Genomic DNA, 21,365 nt, shown 5'->3' on the forward strand with positions numbered 1-21,365 from the left:
GGTCATCGTACCCTTTGCCATGCCATGCCAAGCATCGGTTGATGACGGTAGGGGCTTGAGTCCTTCGATTTAATTACATCCTTTGGGCCACTTTAGGGCCTGCGTATGTCCAGGCCGATGTGAAGTGTGCAACCACCGTGCGAAACGGTGTGTCACTGACCGACCTTTCCATGCGCCATGCTTTCATGGTCATACACGAACCCGGTTTAACGTGGTCCTTTTCTCATTTTCCTCTTTAAAAAAAAATGTCAAGGCCTCCTTTACAACACACAGGACAACGCAAACGGCCTACTGAAGGTGACAGTTGGATATATGTTTGAACATGCTTTCCGCATGTCATTCTGTCAAGCATAATTGACCATGGAAAAAAGGGTTTCAGCGGCCCGGGATCCAGCTACCCCACTCCAGTCCCATTTGGCGGCTTTGATCAACAGGAAAAGAATGAGGGACTAACAAAAAAGAAAAACGAAGCCGGATAAGCCTTTGTGGGCTGCCAAGTTCCGGGACCGAGGTTTTGCAAAACCTGTCACCAGCATTCCGGTGTAACGGTTCGTTACAAATGTCGTTTCAAGGGCAAAAGAAACGCTTGCAATGCCTGCAACATTCCACGATTTTGCACGCCCGGGTTGGTGAGTGTTTTCCATCTACCTTTGCAAACAGCTTTTCCTTTCACCCTTTTGAGCCGAACTATGGCGACGCATTAAGCACGATGAGTTGGGAAACCCATTTACACCCATTTCCGGCCCGTGGCCAATCATCATCAAAAGACTCGGTGTGCCTTTCCCCCCCGCCCGGTGGGTGGGTGAAGAATTTTCCACTCGCCAAAAGATTTAGCGGTATCGAATTTCCGCGATGGTTTCGGTACGTTCGATCGGTTGCTATTTTCAACCCGTCACGAACATGAATACACCGCCATACCTAAGTACACTAGGTGTGTGTGTGTGTGTGTGTGTGTGTTTCCCCTCGAGTGTCCTCCCCCGTGGTGCTGCTGCCTGGAGCTGGCGTTATGGAGTAGATATTCATCACCGGCATAAATTATGGCGTGCATTATTAGCGCCCCGAACGAAATGGCGAACGACGCGAGGCAAGGTTGGACCTGGGAAAGAAGATTGATTCAAAGTTTGTGATACGGTTTTGTGGCATGTTTCTCGCGATGGGGAAGTTTCCCCGGGAAATGTTGCACCACTTTTCCCTGCCCCTGTCGAGGCCACTTGTGCCAGATGGGAAGTGCGGGAGTGCGTACGGAAAAGTAATCAAATTAATAATGCTACTTTCGAACATGCTGCAGCGTTAATTAGGTGCTGCAGTGTGCTAATGAATTTATCGAAACCACTAACTTTGGAGTATCCTACCGCTGCTGCTGCTGAGGCTACTCAGTGTAGGAGCATCACTGTGTTTTCAACAGCTGAATTATGGAGTAATGATATTGGTTTACTGTTCTGGTTATGATAGCAATTTTATCTTATATTGAATGCGGTGTTGTAGCTTTTAACGTTAATTTTAATGTTTGGTTAATCCTAATAAACTGAACAGGGAATTAACATACAATTTAAAATAGGGACCGCGATGAGTTCAACGTTAGTAACATAAGAAGGACATTTAATAGTTGTATGTAAACCAGTAGGGGGTCCGCGACAGCCGAGCGGTAGCGCCGGTTAGGAAATCGGCCCATGAGCGCCGAGGCTCAGCACCTCGACGGCAAGGGTTCGAATCCCAACCGAGACCGGACCCTCCCCTGTACGAGAGGGCTGACTATCCACGTACAACAGGGAAACAAGTCTCGTAAGCCCTTAACGGGCAGGCATGACCAAGAGGTCGTTACGCCAAGAAGAAGAAGAAGAAGAAGATGTAAACCAGTTAAATATATTCAGGAAAAAGAAATTAAACTTGAAGAAAGTTAAACTGATAGCTGAACCGATGTTTTCAATCTCCAATGATAAAATTATTAGTCAAAATACAAACAATTAAAGTTAAACCAGTTAAATAAACTTAGAAAAAAGAATTTAGAAAAATAAGAAAAGAAGATTAAACTTGAAGAAAGCTAAACTGATAGCTGAACTGATGTTTTCTATCTCCAATGCATAAATTATTAATCAAAATATAAACAATCGACAATATTTTTCGTTGAGAAACATCCTGTTTTAGCTCCAAACGGCATGATGTTGATTTGTATTAATGGTGTGGTTAAATTCTCTCTCTCTCTTTCTCTTTTATCATTTCCAATCAAAAGTCATCCAAAGTCAGTTTGACCCTAGGTTTATTTTTCATATTTTACAAAGATCCAAAGGATAGTTCTACAGGATTCACGAAGATCGACCCACTGCCAATTAAACAGCAATCCTCCATAAAGTTAGTCTTTTTTCCGAACAGGGTATGAGAAAAGTTTTTCGATCAAACTACTGCCGGAATTGTTGATGAGTTGCCTGAGATGGATAGCAAAGTTAGAAAACGAATACGCCATACCACAGTTTCAGTGGACGATTTTTCGAACCCAGCTGAGAGGTTCGGAAATGGTTGTTTTCCTGCTCCTAGGTCAATCAGCTGATCGTGATAGAAAAAAAAAGTGTGTTCACACACATTGCGCTGCTTATAAATAACCGCCCCCGGCACGCCTACAGCCATTCCAAGCCGGGAGAGGTGAAGACGATTTAATTCGTCGGCTCTGTCGCTCGGTACACACACCACTCACACCATTTGCCGCCCCATCGTCCTGTGAGCGCGGGAAAATCGAGCGAAACCCCGCAAAAGCAAAGTATAAAACGCCGCCCGGCGTTCACGTTCGTAAAGTGGTGAGTGCAGGCCGATTGTCGTATACGCCTCGGTATGCGAAGAATTTACTCACCCGCGGTGCGTTTAACTTTAGCTCGCAAAGTAGGAAGTGGTGGCGGCTGCCAAACTGTTAGATAATAAAAACGGCACCCCCACCATCACCCTCGAACTTGCTGGGTGGTGGTGGGGTTGAGTTCAGTTCGAGTGTGTTTTCTAGTTCTCCTGCTTCATTTTCCCACCCTTCTTGACCGCGCTACATATGAAGTGTGTTAGATGTTTGGATTTCTCATCTAAAACTCTCTAACGAGCGTACGGGCTGACGTGTCGTGATAAATCTTTTTGGTTGAGCGCTGAGTATCGATTCATTTACCCAGTTTGTATCATAAAACCAACCGAACTTGGAAGTGGTCAGCGGAGATTGTGAGAATGGTCATCATTTGATCATACGATGAAAGGCTTGAATCCTATAAAGATAACCTTGAACAACCATACACTCGTTCCGGTGGAATGCGGAATGTTTATAAAGCGCCATCCTATCGTAGTGGTTCTCAAAGTAGTCCGAATAGCTCAGCTACTTATTTTTAATTACAGTTTAACAGTAGGATATTTCAACAGCCTATAAAACATTTGGTATAGAGTGAAAAAAAAAACAAACAAAACAAACATAAAATTGCTCCCACCACATCATTATTCTTCTCTTTCATTGGATTTTTTTTAGATTTCGTTATATGTATTTGACATAATACAATATGAATTGATATTGGATGAAACAAACAGGGTATTCTTATTGTGGTAAAAAATATCGGTACGGTATCTTGCAAACTTGTACAATCTTAACAAACGTTAAAGCTGAAGACAGCCAAATCTATGCATTTGAAAAATATATCGTTGAGGACGTAATATTATGAAACTATCCTTGTGATGAATATTATTTTTCTTATTTTTCTAAATTCAATGAGGAAAATATACTGAACTTCGAGTACATACATGTTCAAAAACAGTGTGATTCAGAAAAATCTAGTTTGAGAACCACTGACCTACCGGTATTTACTACGTCCCGGTGGTTTAGTAAAGGCTGTCCTGTCAAACGATGCTGACGTTTATGATGTTTGCTCTAGCGAGGCTGTCCCTCGCAAGCGTCCCGGTACGGTTGTGTGTTCATCCAACACTTTCTCTCTCCCACTTCCACGAGAACCTCATCGTCATCTCATCTCGAAGGACAACTTTGACATGCAGTGACACAATCGATCGTCTAATGATCACCTGTCCTACCGTTTCCCGCCCCATTCGCCACTGTAACATACGCTCGCTCGCTGTTGTGCTCGTGTGGTTGGTTTTATTTTCTCCGTCCACTTGTTCACATCATGTTGAGTCTTAATTGCTTTTTCAAACACACATTCTCGGGACACGGGCTGCCGGATCAGTGATGTCCGTCGCATCCTTTTGCGACTCTCAGTGAAGTTGTCGGATGACACTAAATAAAACGATAACCGACCGAGGAAACTAATGTGGTGGGGGTGGTAGTAACACGACGAGAATAATCCACGAACGACCACATGAAGTGGCGAATGATAATGGCCATGTTGGAAACACTTCCATCAGGAGGGTCCAGCGTATGAAGGAGTCCCAGTCAGAGGTCGGGGGGCGTTTTAAAAAGGACGTTATAAATTAATGCAAACCAAATTCGCCAGTTGCGACATGAGTGAGCATCTTCTCATCGGTAATTTAATTTATTTGCCCATTTAAGCATAATTTATTGAACAGCTCGAACAGCGTTGGTATGCTTACGCCAAATTAATCGCCGCTATGTTGCTCGGTAAAATCCTTTTTAATTAAACCTTTCGCAGCAGCTTTTGATTTCCAAGAATCACGTACCCTAAGGGAAAGCCCTTTTTCACTTTATGTCGTGACAAACATTCGGTGTAAAACAAGCAGAGTGTAAACAATCCGTATGCAAAGGAGTAGAAATATGGAGTTGGTGAAATGTTGCTTTTTGTGAACAGCAAACACCCACACAAATTCCCATTCGTTGCCATTTCCTACCTTTCCGACGACACCCTCAAGAAGAGACACAAATTATTCATCCCGTTTTGCGTTGTTTAAATACACAAGTTTTTCATTTCCATTTTTGCGCACCGATGATGATGACAGCAGCATTATGCTTTCGAATGAATGCGATCAGAAAATCCCCGAACGTTGCACGACAAGGCTGCCTTTGCGAGGTCGAATCGGAGCGAGACTTTCGGACGAATCCTCTTTTTAACGAAGGGCAAATGTTACAGTTAACCATTTGAAATATTTTTAATGAGCTTTACTTTCGCTCTTATCTATCCAGTAATGGCCGTCGAAAAGATAATCGACTGCAAAAGGGAAATTCACTTTCCAAACGAGAGCTAAGGGGGAGCCCAAATCGATGTAAAATCTCTACCATCGATGCAAATTATGGCTGCGGTAAAAAGCCAATATTGGTCGACGAAATTTTGCGTCAATTTGCAGAAATCCGTTGCAGTGCGACGCCGTCCGAGTGCGGTGGCTCCAGGGCTGCCCAGGGAAGGTTTGCAGCTGCCAGCCGGTCAACAATGGCTTCGGCAACATTAATAATCATGAGGCATTAGCGTGGGGTGGCTATTAATAATCTGCCGTACCGTGAATCTCTTTTTCGGTGCGCCCGAGAAAACACCGAAAATGTAAATTATGGTACGCACTTTTTTTCCCGGGAATGCTTTCCAGCTGCTTTCGTCAGACCGTTAGTTTTAACCGGCTAGAAATGTTTGCATGTTACCTGTGCACAGGTGTGGTGTGCTAATTCTCTAATAAAGGAGAAAACAAACAGTTTTACTCAGTTGTACAAGCTTATTTCGATAAAAATGGGCAGAAAATTCAGGAACTAGTATATTTGTCTTTACATCCTATGGAGTTGATCATCTTTCCGGAATCAAAATTAGATGAAGCAGAAAAAGATATTCTACAACTAAACCAAACTATTAAAAGAGAAGAATATCCTTCAACTATTAGAGTAAGTATATTCTTTTCCCTATAAAAATCATGTAGTTTTTGAACCGAAAACATTGAAAAATAGTTTTTGATGATTTTTGCATTCAAAGATAAGTGGTATTTGTATAATAACATATTTTTCCACGCCCGAGAGTTTAATGAAAGAAACATTACCGTCAAATTGACGACTCCCGGTTTTTGGTCTTTAATATAATTTCTGAAAATAACGTTAAAGTAATTTATAATAAACATAAAATCACTCACATTTGCTCGCCAAACTTTGCTCCTTCCACCGATCCTTCCATCTTAAGTTGGACTCCACCAAACCAGGGATACAATTTGGAGTCGTTTTAAGATCAGATATTTTATATAATTTAGAATTTATCCTTTAATATTTATATTACAACCTATCATCGATGATAGATATTCGAATACTTGCTCAGTTTTCTATACCGTTATTCATACTAAAACGTAGGGGAATGAAAGTGAGTTGTGCAATCAGCTGAAACCATAATCCAACCAATTTGACGCTTATTCAATTTGACCCAAAACATTACACATTGCTTCAGGCGAAAAACCATTCTTCGGACCGCAATTAGTTTGTTTTTAATCCACTTCGATTGTAAACAAGGGTTCCACACGCTGCTCGTTGATCCGCGCGGCTTACGATGTTCCATTTCAATTTGCCTCCTAATCTCCAGTGGTTGACCTTTTTCTACCGATACGCCCAAGTTCCGACCGGAATAAGTGAACGGAGAACAGAACCATCGGTTGCCCGCGTGGACAAGAAAGATTAAACAGCATGTAAGCCCGTGCCAGACAAAACCAGGCATGTGGGCGACTTTTTCTTGTGCTAAAAATATTTGGCTGCCTCGATGGTGGCGAACCAAACTTGACCGGCCGTAACTGACGTGCGTGTGTGTGTTCTTTTCTTTCCTCCCCCTCTAGTCACTGTTCGAGCTGGAGCTGGCAGGATGTAATGAGATTACCGAGGCTGGCCTCTGGGCCTGCCTGACGCCCCGGATAGTGTCACTTTCGCTGGCGGACTGCATCAACGTGGCCGACGAGGCGGTCGGGGCCGTCGCACAACTGTTGCCTTCACTGTATGAATTTTCGCTGCAGGTAAGTGCTGCGGTGGCGCCTTCGCCCGAGTCCGAGTCCCAATCTTTGAAACCATCCCTCGTTCGACCTTTTTGCTTTTTCTTTCCCAACCAGGCCTACCACGTGACGGACGCAGCGCTAGGGTACTTTTCGCCGAAGCAGAGCCACAGCCTGAGCATTCTCCGGTTGCAGTCCTGCTGGGAGCTTACCAACCATGGTGTCGTCAATATTGGTGAGTAGTACAGGGTCGATTCGATAAACGATGGTGACAGCAAGAAACTGGTTGGCGAGGCACCAAAAAGCACCTCCGATAACGGAGGTTCGGTCCTTCGGTGCGGGGGGAAATCCCAAAAGTTTTTACCGAACTACCAGCAACGGTCTTATTTTGCCAACTCCTAAGTGGTTCTGTGCGACCATGTGAAAGAAAAGCCAATGTGGACAGTTTCCGTTCGCTAAAGCGACGCATGTGCGAGTCGAACAATTTGCTCGAGCAACTTCGTGAAGGTTTTCATGATTGTAATGTTTCGTAAACAGTACATTGAGTAGATGATAATGATAAATTAAATTAAATGAAATGAAAGAAAAATAGAGTAGAAATGATGAATACAAAAATTATGTATTTATGTTCCTCCTAAAGAAAATACTGTTAAAAAGACTTTCAAAGAAAACCAACCAAGTGATAAGTTCCACAAAATTCTTACAATTGATATGTTTCATAGAATATCGTTAACCTTCTGACTTCGGAAAAAAAAAATTGGCCAATGTTCCGCTTCAAATTGGTTTCTTTCGGATCGCTCTGTGCTTCATTCCTCGAAAGATATTTCAACGTGCTCGCGGTTCTCTGAAAACCCCAATTGGAATAATGGCCACGCAGCAATGTTTCCGGATGGTTTATCATTTGCTTGTGGCTTCTGCTTGATGCAATGAAATGGATCTTCCTAGAATTGATATTGGTTTGCTGTGTTTCGTATTTGTTTTTGCGTTACCGAAATTAAATTATTTATTAATATTTTATATGCATCTTTTAAGCATTGGTTTTCCAATTCCAGCACCAATTGGATATTGGTGATTCACACACAAAACAAGATTTTATTTTTATTTTATTCAATAGCGCAAAAGCACAAATAAATCAAATGACTTTAAGTGAAAGGGATTCCGTTATTTATTAGATGTGGTTTTTTTACTGTCATATGTGCTTAGAAATTTATCGTCAAATCGCGTTTGATAGGAAAATTCCTTCCTGAAAAACGGAACCTCACATGCTTTCCGTCTTTCTGCTGTGGTCTGGAAATTGTATGTCTAACGCCCTGTCAGTGCCCATTTAAACGATAAATTTCTAGGCATGGCATTGAAAACCCTCGTCTAACAAGAGTATAGCTAAGGAAACTCAAACTATATATATGTCGCGTTAAAAAAAAACATAAAAGCGTTTATATTGCGAAAGCAAGTGAAGGAAGTTCTAGTGGGAAGTGATATCATCAGTGTACACTGAAACATCGATGTAGATATAACTGTTCAAACAATAATCTAAGGGAAGATAAATCAGAGACATAAACTCGACCTTACCAATTTCACAATACCACTAATAATACGAAACGACAACAAGGGCGAATATTTGCTAACGTAGAATATATATGCTTGTTCCTGAAAACGTCCAGTGATTGATTTGGAAATTGTTTTGAAGTAGATCAATATTGACCTACCACCGAACCCACACACACACAAACCGAAAGCACATGAAATCGACGAACCTGCCATGGTTTTTTTTTTTGCGGCTCTTAAATTGCTGCCGTTAGCAAACATTTACCCAACATTAGTGTCGTTTCTCTTTCAGCACTCCCGTTTGTGCTATAATCACCGGAAGTATTCTTCGTGGGCCCATTTTCCTCCTTTTCCTGTTCTTTTCCGATGTTTTTTTCTTCCCCCTATGCTTTAACATTCTCTCCGTTTTGTGTCTCTCGTTCATTCTGTTTCAGTACACTCGCTGCCGCACTTAACCGTGCTTTCACTGTCCGGCTGCAGCAAGGTGACGGACGACGGCGTGGAACTGATTGCGGAAAACCTGCAGAAGCTGAGGGCACTCGATCTGTCCTGGTGTCCGCGAATTACGGATGCCGCCCTCGAATACATTGCCTGTGATCTGAATCAACTGGAGGAGCTGACGCTCGATCGGTGAGTGTTGTATTTTTCGTTTGCTTTTGCTCATCCTCTTTAAAGGGAAGAGTTCGTTCTCGTTTTGTTTCTACCATAACGACCGGCTGCGGCACCAGGCGCCTCCATCATTTGCCGTTTTTTTTTTTTTGGGTCGATGGAGCCGCCTGGTGGCTCTCGCAAATCAATGATAGCAAATGCTGGCAGCATCATTAAAAGTTAAACGACCGATTTCAGCGCTGTAAGCGACGACTTTCTCTCCGATATCGTTTTGACGACTGTCGTAAACGAGTCCGATAAAAAGTTGCAGGAGAAAATTATACACTGTCGAATCGGTGACGCCATTTGCGACCTTTTCTAAAGGGCAAAAGTGTTGTAATGTCCTTCAGCAATACTTTTTTAGTAGCATAAAGGTCTAATCCGTATGCTAAAATGTGAAAAGTAGTTCTCAAAATGCAATAAAATGTTGTTTCAATCATCCCACACGTGTTCAACGAATAATACTTTGCATACATTTAAATTCCTCATCCCACTGTGTTCATTGCAAATCACAGAAAATCTTATATCATTTCTGTAGGATGATGGAATAAAGATAGATGTTTGTGTCCCCCCACCTTTTCGATTCAACCGTTCGATCAATTCATCCCATTTTGGATTGGTAATATTTCGACACGTATGTCAATTTTCTCAATCATTGCACCCGACATGGCTGTCATTTTGAAGATTGCCATGGTGAAATATTGGAAACCAAAATAAAAAAAAAATACAAAACATTAAGTCTCACCCACACGCCAACATTTTACAGCAGTGTGGGAAACTGTTTAACATCCACTCAAAATAACGAAAAAGCTTTCATTCGGGAAAGGTTACAACCCACCTTTTCCGTCAACAGCAGACGTTGGGAAGTGTGTCGAAATAAGGACAACAAAGATTTTGTATTGCAAATGGAACCTAACTTTACAGAAGTTGAGTCAAATTAAAAACTCTTTTCCCACGTGATGTAGTGTTTAAAAATATTTATTAGGACACTTTTGCTGTCAAGTTGCTGACAGGTTCAACATAAATCCTTTCAAGCGGCAGCAACGGTAAATGAAAGGAATGGGCTGGTGGAAGGCCCATTTTTTGTCCCTTCATCAGTGTGCATGTACGATTACTGCCGGTGGCAAGTACCACCACAGGCAAGGACAAAGTTTTCCCTTTTGGGGGAGACTTCAAACGCTTGTTTGATTGATTGATTGACGGATGGGAAAATGCTTTCAATGGGTGACTGGAATAAGAGACCGGAAAACCGTAACGGGATGCTACGTATCGGTGCATGTGCATCCCATATTTTTTCCAAAACGATGCAAATTGCTTTACTGCGCAGCTGATGATGCATCGGTATGGAAAAGATATGGCGTAACATCGTTTGTAAATGTTTCTTGCGAGACAAGTAGAACACTTCATGGTAGGAAAGGGAGAAAAAGGGAATAAAGTCGATGGTTTCATTTTATTATCCTCATTCCTTTGCCATTATTTATTGAAGTGAAGTTTTCTTCTTCTTTTTATTTTATTTATCTTCTTCATTCTTTTTTTTTATTGAAGTGAAAGTGATGTAATAGTATGAACTGATATTCATATCTGTCAGGTTCTGCTATACGTAAATTAACTTTAATTTTAATGTCTGCCATCGTTTAAATTTGATGTAGCAATTCATAAATCGTGTGTCAATTTTATCAATATTAGCAATCATAAAGGCACTTAAATTTGTATTTAATGATTTATAGGATCGAAAAAAAATCCTCTGCTTGATTTCATCATCATAAAGTATTTTTTATTTTCAATCGCTATGAACTTTGTCGTCTGTCAGCATGAATAATACTGTCCCTAGTGGGTACATCATTCGTCATCCTTTACACACAAAAAAACAAACCCCCGACCATTAAACATCGCAACAGCATCAGCATAATTAGATCTTTAACAATTACGTCCATCCATTCTCCACCGTCCAAAAGCTCCCCGTAAGGCCACACTAAACGACGTCCGTGCCAGCGTTGGCGCAAGGTGCCGGACAAATTCCGTAGAACACCATCTTTCCTCCGGTCGGTTACTTGCTTGCTTGTCTACGCTCCCACGCTCGGAGCTGTTTGTTTTCCGCATCGAACGACGTTCTAAAATCGGCCCTACCGTCGGCGTGGAACAATTAATTTTAATTTGAAACATAATCACTCCATCAGGATACTGCCATTTGCATTGTCTTCTCCAAGCGATACCCGCGAAAGGAGGAGGAGGAGGAGGAGAAAATTAAGACACAAGATGAAGAAGATTGGAAAATCCCCTGCCAAGGAAACCAATCACTTTTCCAGCCCACGCGTGTTACGTTGCCTCTTGCCGGATGGCAAGCGAGTCAAAATCTCTGACGCATTGTATTGTATTTCTTCTTCTCGGCATTCTAGAGCCATGGAACACCATTTAGATTGTAAAATGTTCCAATAAAGTTGCAACTTTTGTTCTACCGGAACAGATGGAAGAAACATTTCAACAATTTATCCCATCAACCACAGTTTCCGTGGGTCGTTGCCATCGCAACACAAAAGCGTGTTTTACCATCGATGAAACATTTGTCATCATTCGGAAGGAAACATCGAGCAAATTGGGGTCGGTCGGTACTTGTTGTGACGCGTATCCTGCTGTGCTATTTTGCTGTTTTGCTCCCGGCCCCGGGCTTGGCAGGAATTTAGGAAGGATTTCGACTTAACTTCCAAGAATTCCTCCTCCTACGCAAGGTATTTTCTTTAACGCCTCCATTGCCCAAGCACCAAGCGACGCTGCTAAACGGCTCATTCACCGTCAGGCCTTACCTTGCCCAACTGATTCCGGTTGCCTTTGAAGGCTTTAGGGTCCGGATTTGAAGAAACCTTTTACGCCCATGTTCCAAACAGCATTCCCGGACAGCGCACACATGCGCCCGGCTAGGAATCCAGATGGTTTTCGGTGTTTCTATAGCAATCGACCTGAGAAAGGTATTTTCGTTCCGGTTGGAACCGCCCGGAAATCCGGTCCCGAATCAGGCCTGCCCATCGTTTCTTCGTTCACCTTGCGCTCGTGAACATCTGCTAACCGACAACAGGAAGCGGCATATTAGGCTTTGTGTTGATGGTTGCGTTGGTGGACGTTGCGGCAAGTTGTTGGCATTACCAATCAGTCGAGTGGGATTAGGTACGGAATCCGCATCCAATGGGGGAAACGCCTTGCGGTGGGATGAACGTCGGAAACCTTTGAGCACCGGAATAAAGTACATCACTTGAGGGGAATTAAAATCGTTATGTTTTGTTCACTGCTTGGAGCATGGTTTCCAGCCGGTTTTTCTTTAGAAATCATGGTACTAGAAAGATTATCATTGAAAGCATTTATCAAATAGTATCTTTTGTCTTTATTATGTCAAAGGGTTGAATGTTGTTGTATTATAATTATTTTTTTAATGTTTATTTATTCGATTTACAATTCAAAACATGTCGCACACCTTTAACGCTTGTAAATAATAGGGATTGGTTCCTTTTTTGTTCCTTTTAAATGGAACTATCCTTTCCATTCAAATGCCTATATGCTGTGTTAAGCGACATTAATTTAGTATTAATTAATTTTGAGTTAACAAGTTTTTAAGTTTAACAGTACCTATTTTGGTTTTATTTTGGAAGAACATAAAATTAAACTAGGCATCCAATATGATCTGTTTTGCATGCTTCTCTTTTTCTTTGCCTCGGTAATCAACCATTTGATCAACCAACATTTTTTATCAACCAACGGTCAAATTGCAATCGATCAATCGCATAAAATAATAAATCAGTACAACAAAGTTTTATGAAAACCTTCAAGAACCTTTCCAATACAACCGAAAATACAATCAATCTTTAATTCTAATATACTTGGAATTTTGTACAACGCCGTATCAAACAAAGTGTTATTTTGTTTCATGTATCAAACTGTTATACTCAAAAGTATTTTCAGAAAATAATTGATATTCATTTTTTATGATATCATGTTGTGGTTTTTTATGATACATTTAGTTGATTTATTCAAATGTACAAACATTTCCCATGAACTCTAGCGCATAAAATCGATCGGGATGAATGAAAAATAATGAAGTCATGCCTTTCTAATGTGCTAATTTCCTCTTTTCGACTCTTTATTCCGACAGCTGCGTTCACATTACCGACATCGGCGTCGGCTACATCTCGACCATGCTCTCCCTGTCGGCGCTGTTCCTGCGCTGGTGCACCCAAATCCGGGACTTTGGCCTGCAGCACCTCTGCTCGATGCGCAACCTGCAGGTTTTGTCGCTTGCCGGCTGCCCACTGCTCACCTCGTCCGGCCTCTCCAGCCTGATTCAGCTACGCCACCTACAAGAACTGGAGCTCACCAACTGTCCCGGTGCGTCGCAGGAGCTGTTCGATTACCTCCGCGAGCATCTACCCCGCTGCCTGCTGATCGAATAATCCGGCACCGTATCCGGTTCCTGTTACGGCGGTCTGCGCAAGCCCCCTTCGCCCGGCCATGGCGCTTCACAGGCCCGAGCAACGGTGGTGGAAAATCCTCTGCAGCGAATCACATCGGAGGCCTGGCATCGGCTTGCAGAGATTGAGAGAATCCACAAGGTTGTCCCGTTTTCGCGTACAGTCCAAGCGGAGCTGTGCGCCAATTGTGACTGAAAATTACGTTATATTGACGTCTGATGATGGCACCATTGAATTCCGAGGTTTGAGACCCTAGAAGGCTAGAGCATGTTTTATAATTGAGAAGTTATTATTTCCTCAGCACTTCAAACGAATTTTGAGATCCGACGCATGATGATTGCAAGCGACTATTTTTAACTTGATATACTTAATTTTACTGCTACCAAAACAAAACGAACCTATTGCGTCCCTTTATACCTTGAAATGCTTTGCAAGTTTTGGAATTGTGTTTTGACCAGTGAATGAAAAACATCAACCATATTTTTTTTAAACAAGCTTCTATATACCTTTTTATACGACACATTCTTTGAAAAGAATTCAATAAAAGTCCATGACCATATTTCAGCTGTTCAGTGTAGGGAAAACCCAATAAACAAATCTACAACATCCGTTACAGGTTAAGGGAAGAACACGCTTTTTTTAATTAGTTTACTTTATTCCCTTGCTGTACGAAGGAAGTAGAACGGATCTCACAGCTACAAAAACCTGGCACATGATAAAGCGTTGAGTTCTGAGGAGGAAAAAGTAACAAAAAAAAACAAAAGAACAAACAAAAGAGTGTAAATTTAATGTTGAATAATTGTTTTACTGTAGTGTTTGAAAAGGTTGACATGGTGGCAAAATAATTCTTTATGCGAAGCAGAGTACTTTCAAATCAAATAGTTCATGAGCATTATTTGACCACGAAGAATAATGGCTGTGTAGATAAAGTGTATAAAAAGAAGGCAAATACACTGCAACATTATTGCAGAGGGTAAAACGATGGCCAATCAATGCCACAAAATCATTGGCGAAAAAGTCCAAAGCCATTGATCCACCTGTAGTCGACAAAAAGGATACATATGCTTAACACAGAAATTCACTGATGTGAAAGGAACTCAAAAGTAAAATGTGTAAACGTAGCAAACGCGGACGAGAAGATGAAACATGAAACCAAATTGTTATAGTGTACTAGGGGCAGATAGTGAAACGTTACAAAACTAGAAATGTAGAAAACAAAAAGAAACAAAAATCATAACACAAAATAGTTTGCTGTCGAGTGAAAGAGATGTTATGACACAGAAAAACCTACAGTTGAACAAAGAAAATTTAAAAAATACTAAAGACAAAATTATATAAATATTTACGATTATGATTACTATTATTATCAATGAACAGGGCGGTATTATCCTATAATCCTAACGATGGTTGATTCACTATTGGTACAATTTAACTTGTAAAGGAAGCAAAGGCGCCAAACGGTGGAGCCCCGAAAAGGAGAAAGCCTTTAATAGTATTCGTTGTATATATATTTCTTTTTTCTTCAAAACCTGACAAGACTTGACGTAACCACCCGCTGCTTGCGAGGAAGACTATACATAAAAAAGCGAATGTTTGAATGTGTGGAAATATGGTAGATCTAACCTTAACTATACCGTAATTTAAACAATAACGTTACGAAACGGTGACCGGAGGAACGAAACCAAAAAAAAAGCTAACCTTGGTGGATGATATAAATCCCTACCTGCATTACCTATTCCTTCGTGCGGTTATGAGATAAGTAAACTTGTATTTCATTCGAACAAACTAAATTTTAATTGTTTAGAAACAAGCATAGCTAACAAGTGAAGTAATAAACCAACACATGCCACACCATCGCCCAGCGTATACCGAAACTAAGAGCAGACTTCAAAATAGGAATAAATCAAAAACTATTCAGAACCAAATAACTGAAAAGGGGGAGCCGCACTACAGCCAAATTTTAAATTGCACCAAGTTTTGGTTGAATCCTTAAAACAAAATTAAATTTTCTACCTGCCTCACCCTCAAACATAAAACACTGGTGAAAAATGGGGGATTATAAAAAAAATCCCTGTAAAGAAAATTATAACGGCCGCCCACGTGTCATGACTGATAACATTCGAGCTCTGAAAGATATTACTTAGGGGTACTAGGTATCGCACCTAGTAGTATTTTAGTGGTTTGGCTAAATGGGTGGCTAACGTCTCGCCATTTTTCGGCGTCCCTTGTGGCAGCGGAAGGGAAAGGTGTTGGTGTGATTTTTCTGCTCTTTTACGGTCAATTTTGCGGCTCACGTCTCAAAGTAAAGTAGTCCAAATTTAACCAAATATACAACTCAGAAGGTGCACAGCGTGACCGCCGCAATCGCCGCGAGTTCGAATGAGGAAAACACGCATAGCGGTACACTTAGAAGCTTTTCGATTCCTTCCTTCCGACACTAGTAGGCGACGGGAAACGTGGCAGCAATCAAACGGTTGATGAACGGAGGGCAGCTGCATGTCCCGATTAAACACTTAGTATCTAGAAGACACACGGTCAAAGGAATTCTATTATAGCGCGATAAAGGTAAACCACATAATTGCTAATTTGAAACCCCGCGCTAAAGACGCTATTCAAATGCATTTTTATTGGCGATGCGAACCGTGGAGATGTAGAAAACATTGAACCAAATCAAGGCAACATTTGCTAAATTTCAAAGCCAACTGCTACTGCGACTAGGGGAAGGTTACAAGAATATATAATATAGCATAGCAAAAGCATCAAAAGAAGTAGGACGCGAATAACAAATGCAACCAAAACACAGCTGCAGCTGGACAGCAAACTTTCTGTAACGAAAAACTTTAAGATACACAATGTACGGATGTATAAAGTTTAACCATGGGATGGAAAAGCTCGATAAGAATCCAGAGAAATAAGAAACGGAAGAAAAAACCTTTAAATTACAACGACTTACTTGATTTCACTTTGTACGTATGTTATGCGTGAGGTAAGTTTGTTTTTTCATTTTATGAGATAATTTTATTCATCTTCCTCGCCTGAAACGCCTTGATCCTGCTCCTGCTCTTCTCCATCTGCATCTTCGTCTTCTTCTTCTTCCTCTTCTTGGTTTTGCTGAACCCACCACGACAGCAGACCCAATCCGGACTCGTTAATGGCCGCTACGATTCGATAGGGAGTTTTGTTGGTATCCTGCGGTGTGGTACCACTCGAGCCCACCCCACTAGAACTGGCACCGGCCGCGCCGGACGGAACCTCTTGGTCGGGAGGCCCGACGGGTGAACTCTCCTCGAACACCTCACCCGACACTCGAAACTTTATGCTCTCCCCGATGTCCATGTAAAGGTCGTGAGATTTTCCATCCTCCAGCGGGTACTCCCACACCCAAGCCTGCTCGGCTTCCTCGTAGCGTGAAGGATGCTGAAGTGCCGATGGAGGTATCAGGATGTCATCGAAGAAACCGAGCGTAATGTGAACACCCTCACGGCTACAGCTACGAATTTTGCCCGTTATAACATCGCCAATCATTGGTCGAAAAACGATGTAGCGGAAGTTTACTTCCGTGTGCGAGGCACCGTCGCCAGGCAGGATAATCGAGTCGCCCAGCTTTACTATGTCCTTCAGCGCGATGCATAACCCGACGTTCAGCAGGACCTACGTTTGAGTAAGGTGAACATTAACACATACTTCCTTTACATTCGGACGGTGGCGGACATACCTTGTTGGCTAACTTTCGATTGATTTCATCTCTAACTGCCTCGGGTAGTTTCAATCCAAACAGCTCCGGTGCTATCCGCACGTTGTCTTTCAATTCCGCTAGCACGAACATGTTGTGGTTGCTTTAAGCTTATTAATTACTTACTCTAGACCTTCATCCGATGAAGGTGTCGTGTTTATCGTATATAAGAAGTGTGTGGCTATGTTTTAAAGTTCAGAAAAGTTGGTAAACCCCAATTATACCGCACAACGTTGTAGGATTCCATGCCGGCACATGTTTGTTTACAATTGGCTTTGGAATTGTTTAATTTTCCAAACATTGAAGGAACGCATTTTATAGCAACTTGTCCTGTAACGTTCCCGAAGGGTAAGCAACTGTCAACAACTGTCAGTTGGAAAAACAAAATAAACACATTTCCTCGTGTTTCAGTTTTGGTGTGGAAAGATTAGTCGTTTATCGAAAGATTTTGTGAAATCTTCAGTGCTGAAGCTATCCAGCACCTTTCAACATGAGTGCCGGACAGTTTGAAGATGCTCTGGAAGATGCAACCGAATATTTGGGTGTTGTGGACTTGAACGAGAAACTGAAGGCAACCGTGCCTACGTCGAAAGTAAATGGTGCTTCGCCGGCGGTAACGAAAATCGAAATACAAGATGCCCTATTTGGAACCGGCAAGATTGAGTCCGAAAAAGAGCAGTGGGAAGAATACGACTATGATTACGATGATGATGACGACGACGATCTAGATGATGATCATTTCTACTGCTACGAAGGCGGAGAAATTAAACGAAACCAACAGCTAAACCTTCTGCAATCGCACACCAACACCCAGAGCGTTAGCCAGAAGGTGTCACACTTTCAACCGGCCGATACGCTTTTCAAAAAGTTTACCAATCGCATCAACGTGGAAAAGTACGACGGTCCATCGTCGCTGCCCAGCCATGCCAAGAACACGCTCATCGAAACACAGCGCAAAGCGGACAGTGATCGGTTGCGTAGCAAGGACAAGCAGGATCGGGCAACGGTCGAGCAAGTGATGGATCCCCGCACCCGCATGATTGTATTCAAGCTCCTCAACCGGGCCATGATAAATGAAATCAACGGTTGCATCTCGACGGGCAAGGAGGCCAATGTTTACCATGCCACGTCAAGCACCGGGATGGACTACGCGATCAAAATCTTCAAAACTTCGATCCTCACGTTCAAGGATCGCGACAAGTACGTAACGGGCGAGTACCGGTTTCGGCATGGGTACAACAAACATAACCCCCGTAAAATGGTTCGCACCTGGGCGGAAAAGGAGATGCGCAATCTCGTGCGAATGAAAAAGTGTGAGCTCCCCGTCCCGGAACCGATTCTGCTGCGTGGTCACGTGTTGGTAATGGAATTTATTGGGCGTGATGGATGGCCAGCATCGAAGCTGAAGGATGTCGAGCTGAGCACGTCGAAAGCCCGCGAACTGTACCGGGACGCGGTAGTAATGATGTGGATCATGTACAATCGCTGCAAGCTGGTCCATGCCGATTTGTCCGAGTTTAATCTACTTTACCACGAGGGTAAGATCATTATCATCGATGTGTCACAGTCCGTTGAGCACGAGCACCCGCACGCACTGGAATTCCTGCGCAAGGATTGCACCAACGTGACGGAATTTTTCCGTAAACGTGATGTCTCCACGATGACGGTCAAAGAACTGTTTGACTTCATCACCGACGCCACGATCACTCCCGAGACGATGGAAGGTTGCCTGGAACGTATATCGGAGAAGATCGCTAACCGAAGCTTCGACGAATTTACCGAGCTGCAAAAGATTGAGGAGGCCGTGTTTAAGCGGATATTTATCCCGAAAACCCTGCACGACGTCTACGATGCTGAACGGGATGTGTTCGACACGCGCGAGGAGGATCTGGTGTACAAAACGATCACAGGGCTAGGAGCGGTTGAGAAGCAGCCTTCCAACCAACCCGTTGTACCAGAAGACGCTTTGGACTCGAAAGATGGCAATAGTTCTGAAGAGTGCAGTGATTCAGAGCATTCATCTAATGACGAAGACGATGAAGAAGGTGGAAACGAAGGAAAGGGAAGTGCAGTAATTGTGCGAGCGAAGGATGAAACGGCCGAAGAGCGTCGAGCACGGAAAAAGGCCGTTAAGGATGAAAAAGCTGAAAAGCGAAAAGCAAAAGTAAAGAAACACATTAAAAAGCGCAAGGAGAAAATGGGCCGAAAATAAGCGAAAACAGGGAAGGGGGGACAACAACCCAATAATTATATTGTTGATGTAAAGATATCGAAATATAATATTCATTTACCTGTAAATTGTACAACATTTGTAGCATCTTATTTCACAGTAATAAAAACAACCAACCTACAAATAATCTACAAATTCTTCGCTACATCAGTAACTTTAAAATAAAAACATTATTAGCTACTGATAGCATAAAGCAAATTAATGAACGTGTAGAGACCGCCATTTGATCATCGAGAAGATGGAAAGCGAGAATTAAATAAGTTCCATCATAATAATCTTAAAATTAATTGAAACATTCGTTTTGAATTTCCAGCAGGCCAGCTGTAGATGCCATAACAGAACAGGATTTTATAGCATTTCGGCAACACGGGTTAAGCCGTTTGTTGGTAAACAAAAATTGACGTAAAAAATAGTAAACACAAAGTTACCCGTTAGTACCAGGAGGATCATAACCCTTCACTAGAACAGTGAATTACATCGGGTTTGGACGTAAAATGGCCACCCAGAACGAACCTGGGGCTGTGTTGCGATTCTACCCCACAGCGACGGACATTTTGGCTGACAAAATATACTACTGTCCGATGGAAAATTGTGAGGTGACGTTCCAGAATGGATCGCACATGCAAATGCACGTCAAGCGGCACCACAAGACTACTGCCCCGGAGCTAAACGGGATGAGCAAAGGTAGTGCAAAGAGTGACCACAAACGATTCTATTGTCCGTCAGTGGAATGTGTCTACCATCAGCTTCCATCGGACATCCCCATCAAGGCACGGTACTTCAGCTCCTTCAAAAGCCTGAAGCAACACTACCTTAAAATGCATAGCGAGCGAAAATTTGGCTGCAGTAGCTGTGAAAAATCGTTTGCCACCGCTAGCTTCCTGCGACATCACCGGTTATCGTGTGGTCAAAAGTTCAAGTGTGAGCATTGTTCATATTCTTACGGATCTCGAGAAGCATTGCTGACGCATGCCAAACGGAAGCAGCATGGGTATTCTAAACTGGTTGGGGCCAGAAAGTATACAAAGAGTATCAGCATTGGAACACAAACTCAGATAAGGAAAGAAAATCAGCAAACTCAAACGGAACTCTCCTCGAACTGTGATACACCATCCACCGAAGTCAAGCAGAGTGAATGTATTCCGCTTATGACGATTGATCAATACAAACCAAATGAAGGCTATTCATTTGCCAATGGTTCCAGTACCGACGATTTTATGTACAGCCATTCTCAAAGCGGCCCGATCGAAGGTTCAGAGTCATTCGTAGTGTGCACCGAAACGCAAACCGACTTCATGGATGTCGTGTATCCAAATGTGATAAACAACCACGATCCATTACTTTCCTACACGCATATGTATACGCAAACCAACGACGAACCGGGGCTCATCACCGATCTTGGACTGTCCACCATCGAAACTCAAACCAGTTGGAATGACGGGGGCGAAGGGTTTGGGGATTATCTCGTCTCCACCGAAACGCAAACCAACTTCGACATCGAGGGCTTTAACTGTGGCAGCCATTGTAACGACAAAATCAATCAAGCAGTACAATGCCAGCCAACCACAGCATCCACTGGAACGGCCTTTCTTCCGGTAATGAACGATAACATCAATAATCCCTCAAACATTACGCAAGGCTCATGATATAGAGATGGAAGCGGTATAGACCGTGACTATCGATTTAAGTTTTAATTCTAGCCATCGAATGTAGTAAATTCCGCGATTTCCGCTCTTCCTTTTAAAATCTTATGAACAATGTATTTATATGTGATCGTATTTATTTATCTGCGCTATGTACAATTTTAAATGCTTGAATGATCAAGAAGTTCAGGCTAAGGCCATAGAATAAAATAATTGAAATAATTATATAAATACTTGAGCTTTCGTTGTTA

At 42.4% G+C, this 21,365-nt stretch overlaps 4 protein-coding genes across 4 annotated transcripts in view; 3 read left to right on the forward strand and 1 right to left on the reverse strand.

Moving 5' to 3' along the window:
- Window positions 1-13,490, forward strand: part of LOC131288269 (F-box/LRR-repeat protein 16) — a 33,618-nt gene extending 20,128 nt beyond the window's left edge. The window contains exons 2-5 of the mRNA XM_058317389.1: window positions 6,712-6,885; window positions 6,979-7,096; window positions 8,841-9,036; window positions 13,193-13,490. Of these exons, the coding sequence (XP_058173372.1) occupies window positions 6,712-6,885; window positions 6,979-7,096; window positions 8,841-9,036; window positions 13,193-13,490 (786 nt within the window). The remainder of the gene's footprint in view (window positions 1-6,711; window positions 6,886-6,978; window positions 7,097-8,840; window positions 9,037-13,192) is intronic.
- A 2,945-nt stretch (window positions 13,491-16,435) lies between these two features.
- LOC131287234 (DNA-directed RNA polymerase III subunit RPC8) lies at window positions 16,436-17,497 on the reverse strand. The gene is made up of 2 exons (XM_058316267.1): window positions 17,224-17,497; window positions 16,436-17,159 (listed from the first exon to the last, which is right to left on the reverse strand). Exons 1-2 carry the CDS (start codon window positions 17,332-17,334, stop codon window positions 16,527-16,529), a joined length of 744 nt encoding a protein of 247 aa, XP_058172250.1. The 5' UTR covers window positions 17,335-17,497; the 3' UTR covers window positions 16,436-16,526.
- Window positions 17,498-17,655: 158 nt separating this feature from the next.
- Window positions 17,656-19,477, forward strand: LOC131286943 (serine/threonine-protein kinase RIO1). The gene has a single exon (XM_058315955.1). The coding sequence runs from the start codon at window positions 17,732-17,734 to the stop codon at window positions 19,451-19,453; it is 1,722 nt and encodes a 573-aa protein (XP_058171938.1). The 5' UTR covers window positions 17,656-17,731; the 3' UTR covers window positions 19,454-19,477.
- A 488-nt stretch (window positions 19,478-19,965) lies between these two features.
- LOC131287756 (oocyte zinc finger protein XlCOF6-like) lies at window positions 19,966-21,307 on the forward strand. The gene has a single exon (XM_058316839.1). The coding sequence runs from the start codon at window positions 19,966-19,968 to the stop codon at window positions 21,115-21,117; it is 1,152 nt and encodes a 383-aa protein (XP_058172822.1). The 3' UTR covers window positions 21,118-21,307.
- Window positions 21,308-21,365: the final 58 nt, after the last annotated feature.

The sequence above is a fragment of the Anopheles ziemanni genome, chromosome 3 (assembly GCF_943734765.1).
Source record: "Anopheles ziemanni chromosome 3, idAnoZiCoDA_A2_x.2, whole genome shotgun sequence".
NCBI lineage: Eukaryota > Metazoa > Arthropoda > Insecta > Diptera > Culicidae > Anopheles > Anopheles ziemanni.

Excerpts from the sequence above, each read along its gene's own strand:
- LOC131287756 (XM_058316839.1), top strand. The coding sequence starts at position 19,966 with ATGGCCACCCAGAACGAACCTGGGGCTGTGTTGCGATTCTACCCCACA.
- LOC131287234 (XM_058316267.1), bottom strand. The coding sequence starts at position 17,334 with ATGTTCGTGCTAGCGGAATTGAAAGACAACGTGCGGATAGCACCGGAG. Across the intron at positions 17,160-17,223 it reads ATCGAAAGTTAGCCAACAAG|GTCCTGCTGAACGTCGGGTT; the intron begins GTATGTCCGCCA and ends ACTCAAACGTAG.
- LOC131286943 (XM_058315955.1), top strand. The coding sequence starts at position 17,732 with ATGAGTGCCGGACAGTTTGAAGATGCTCTGGAAGATGCAACCGAATAT.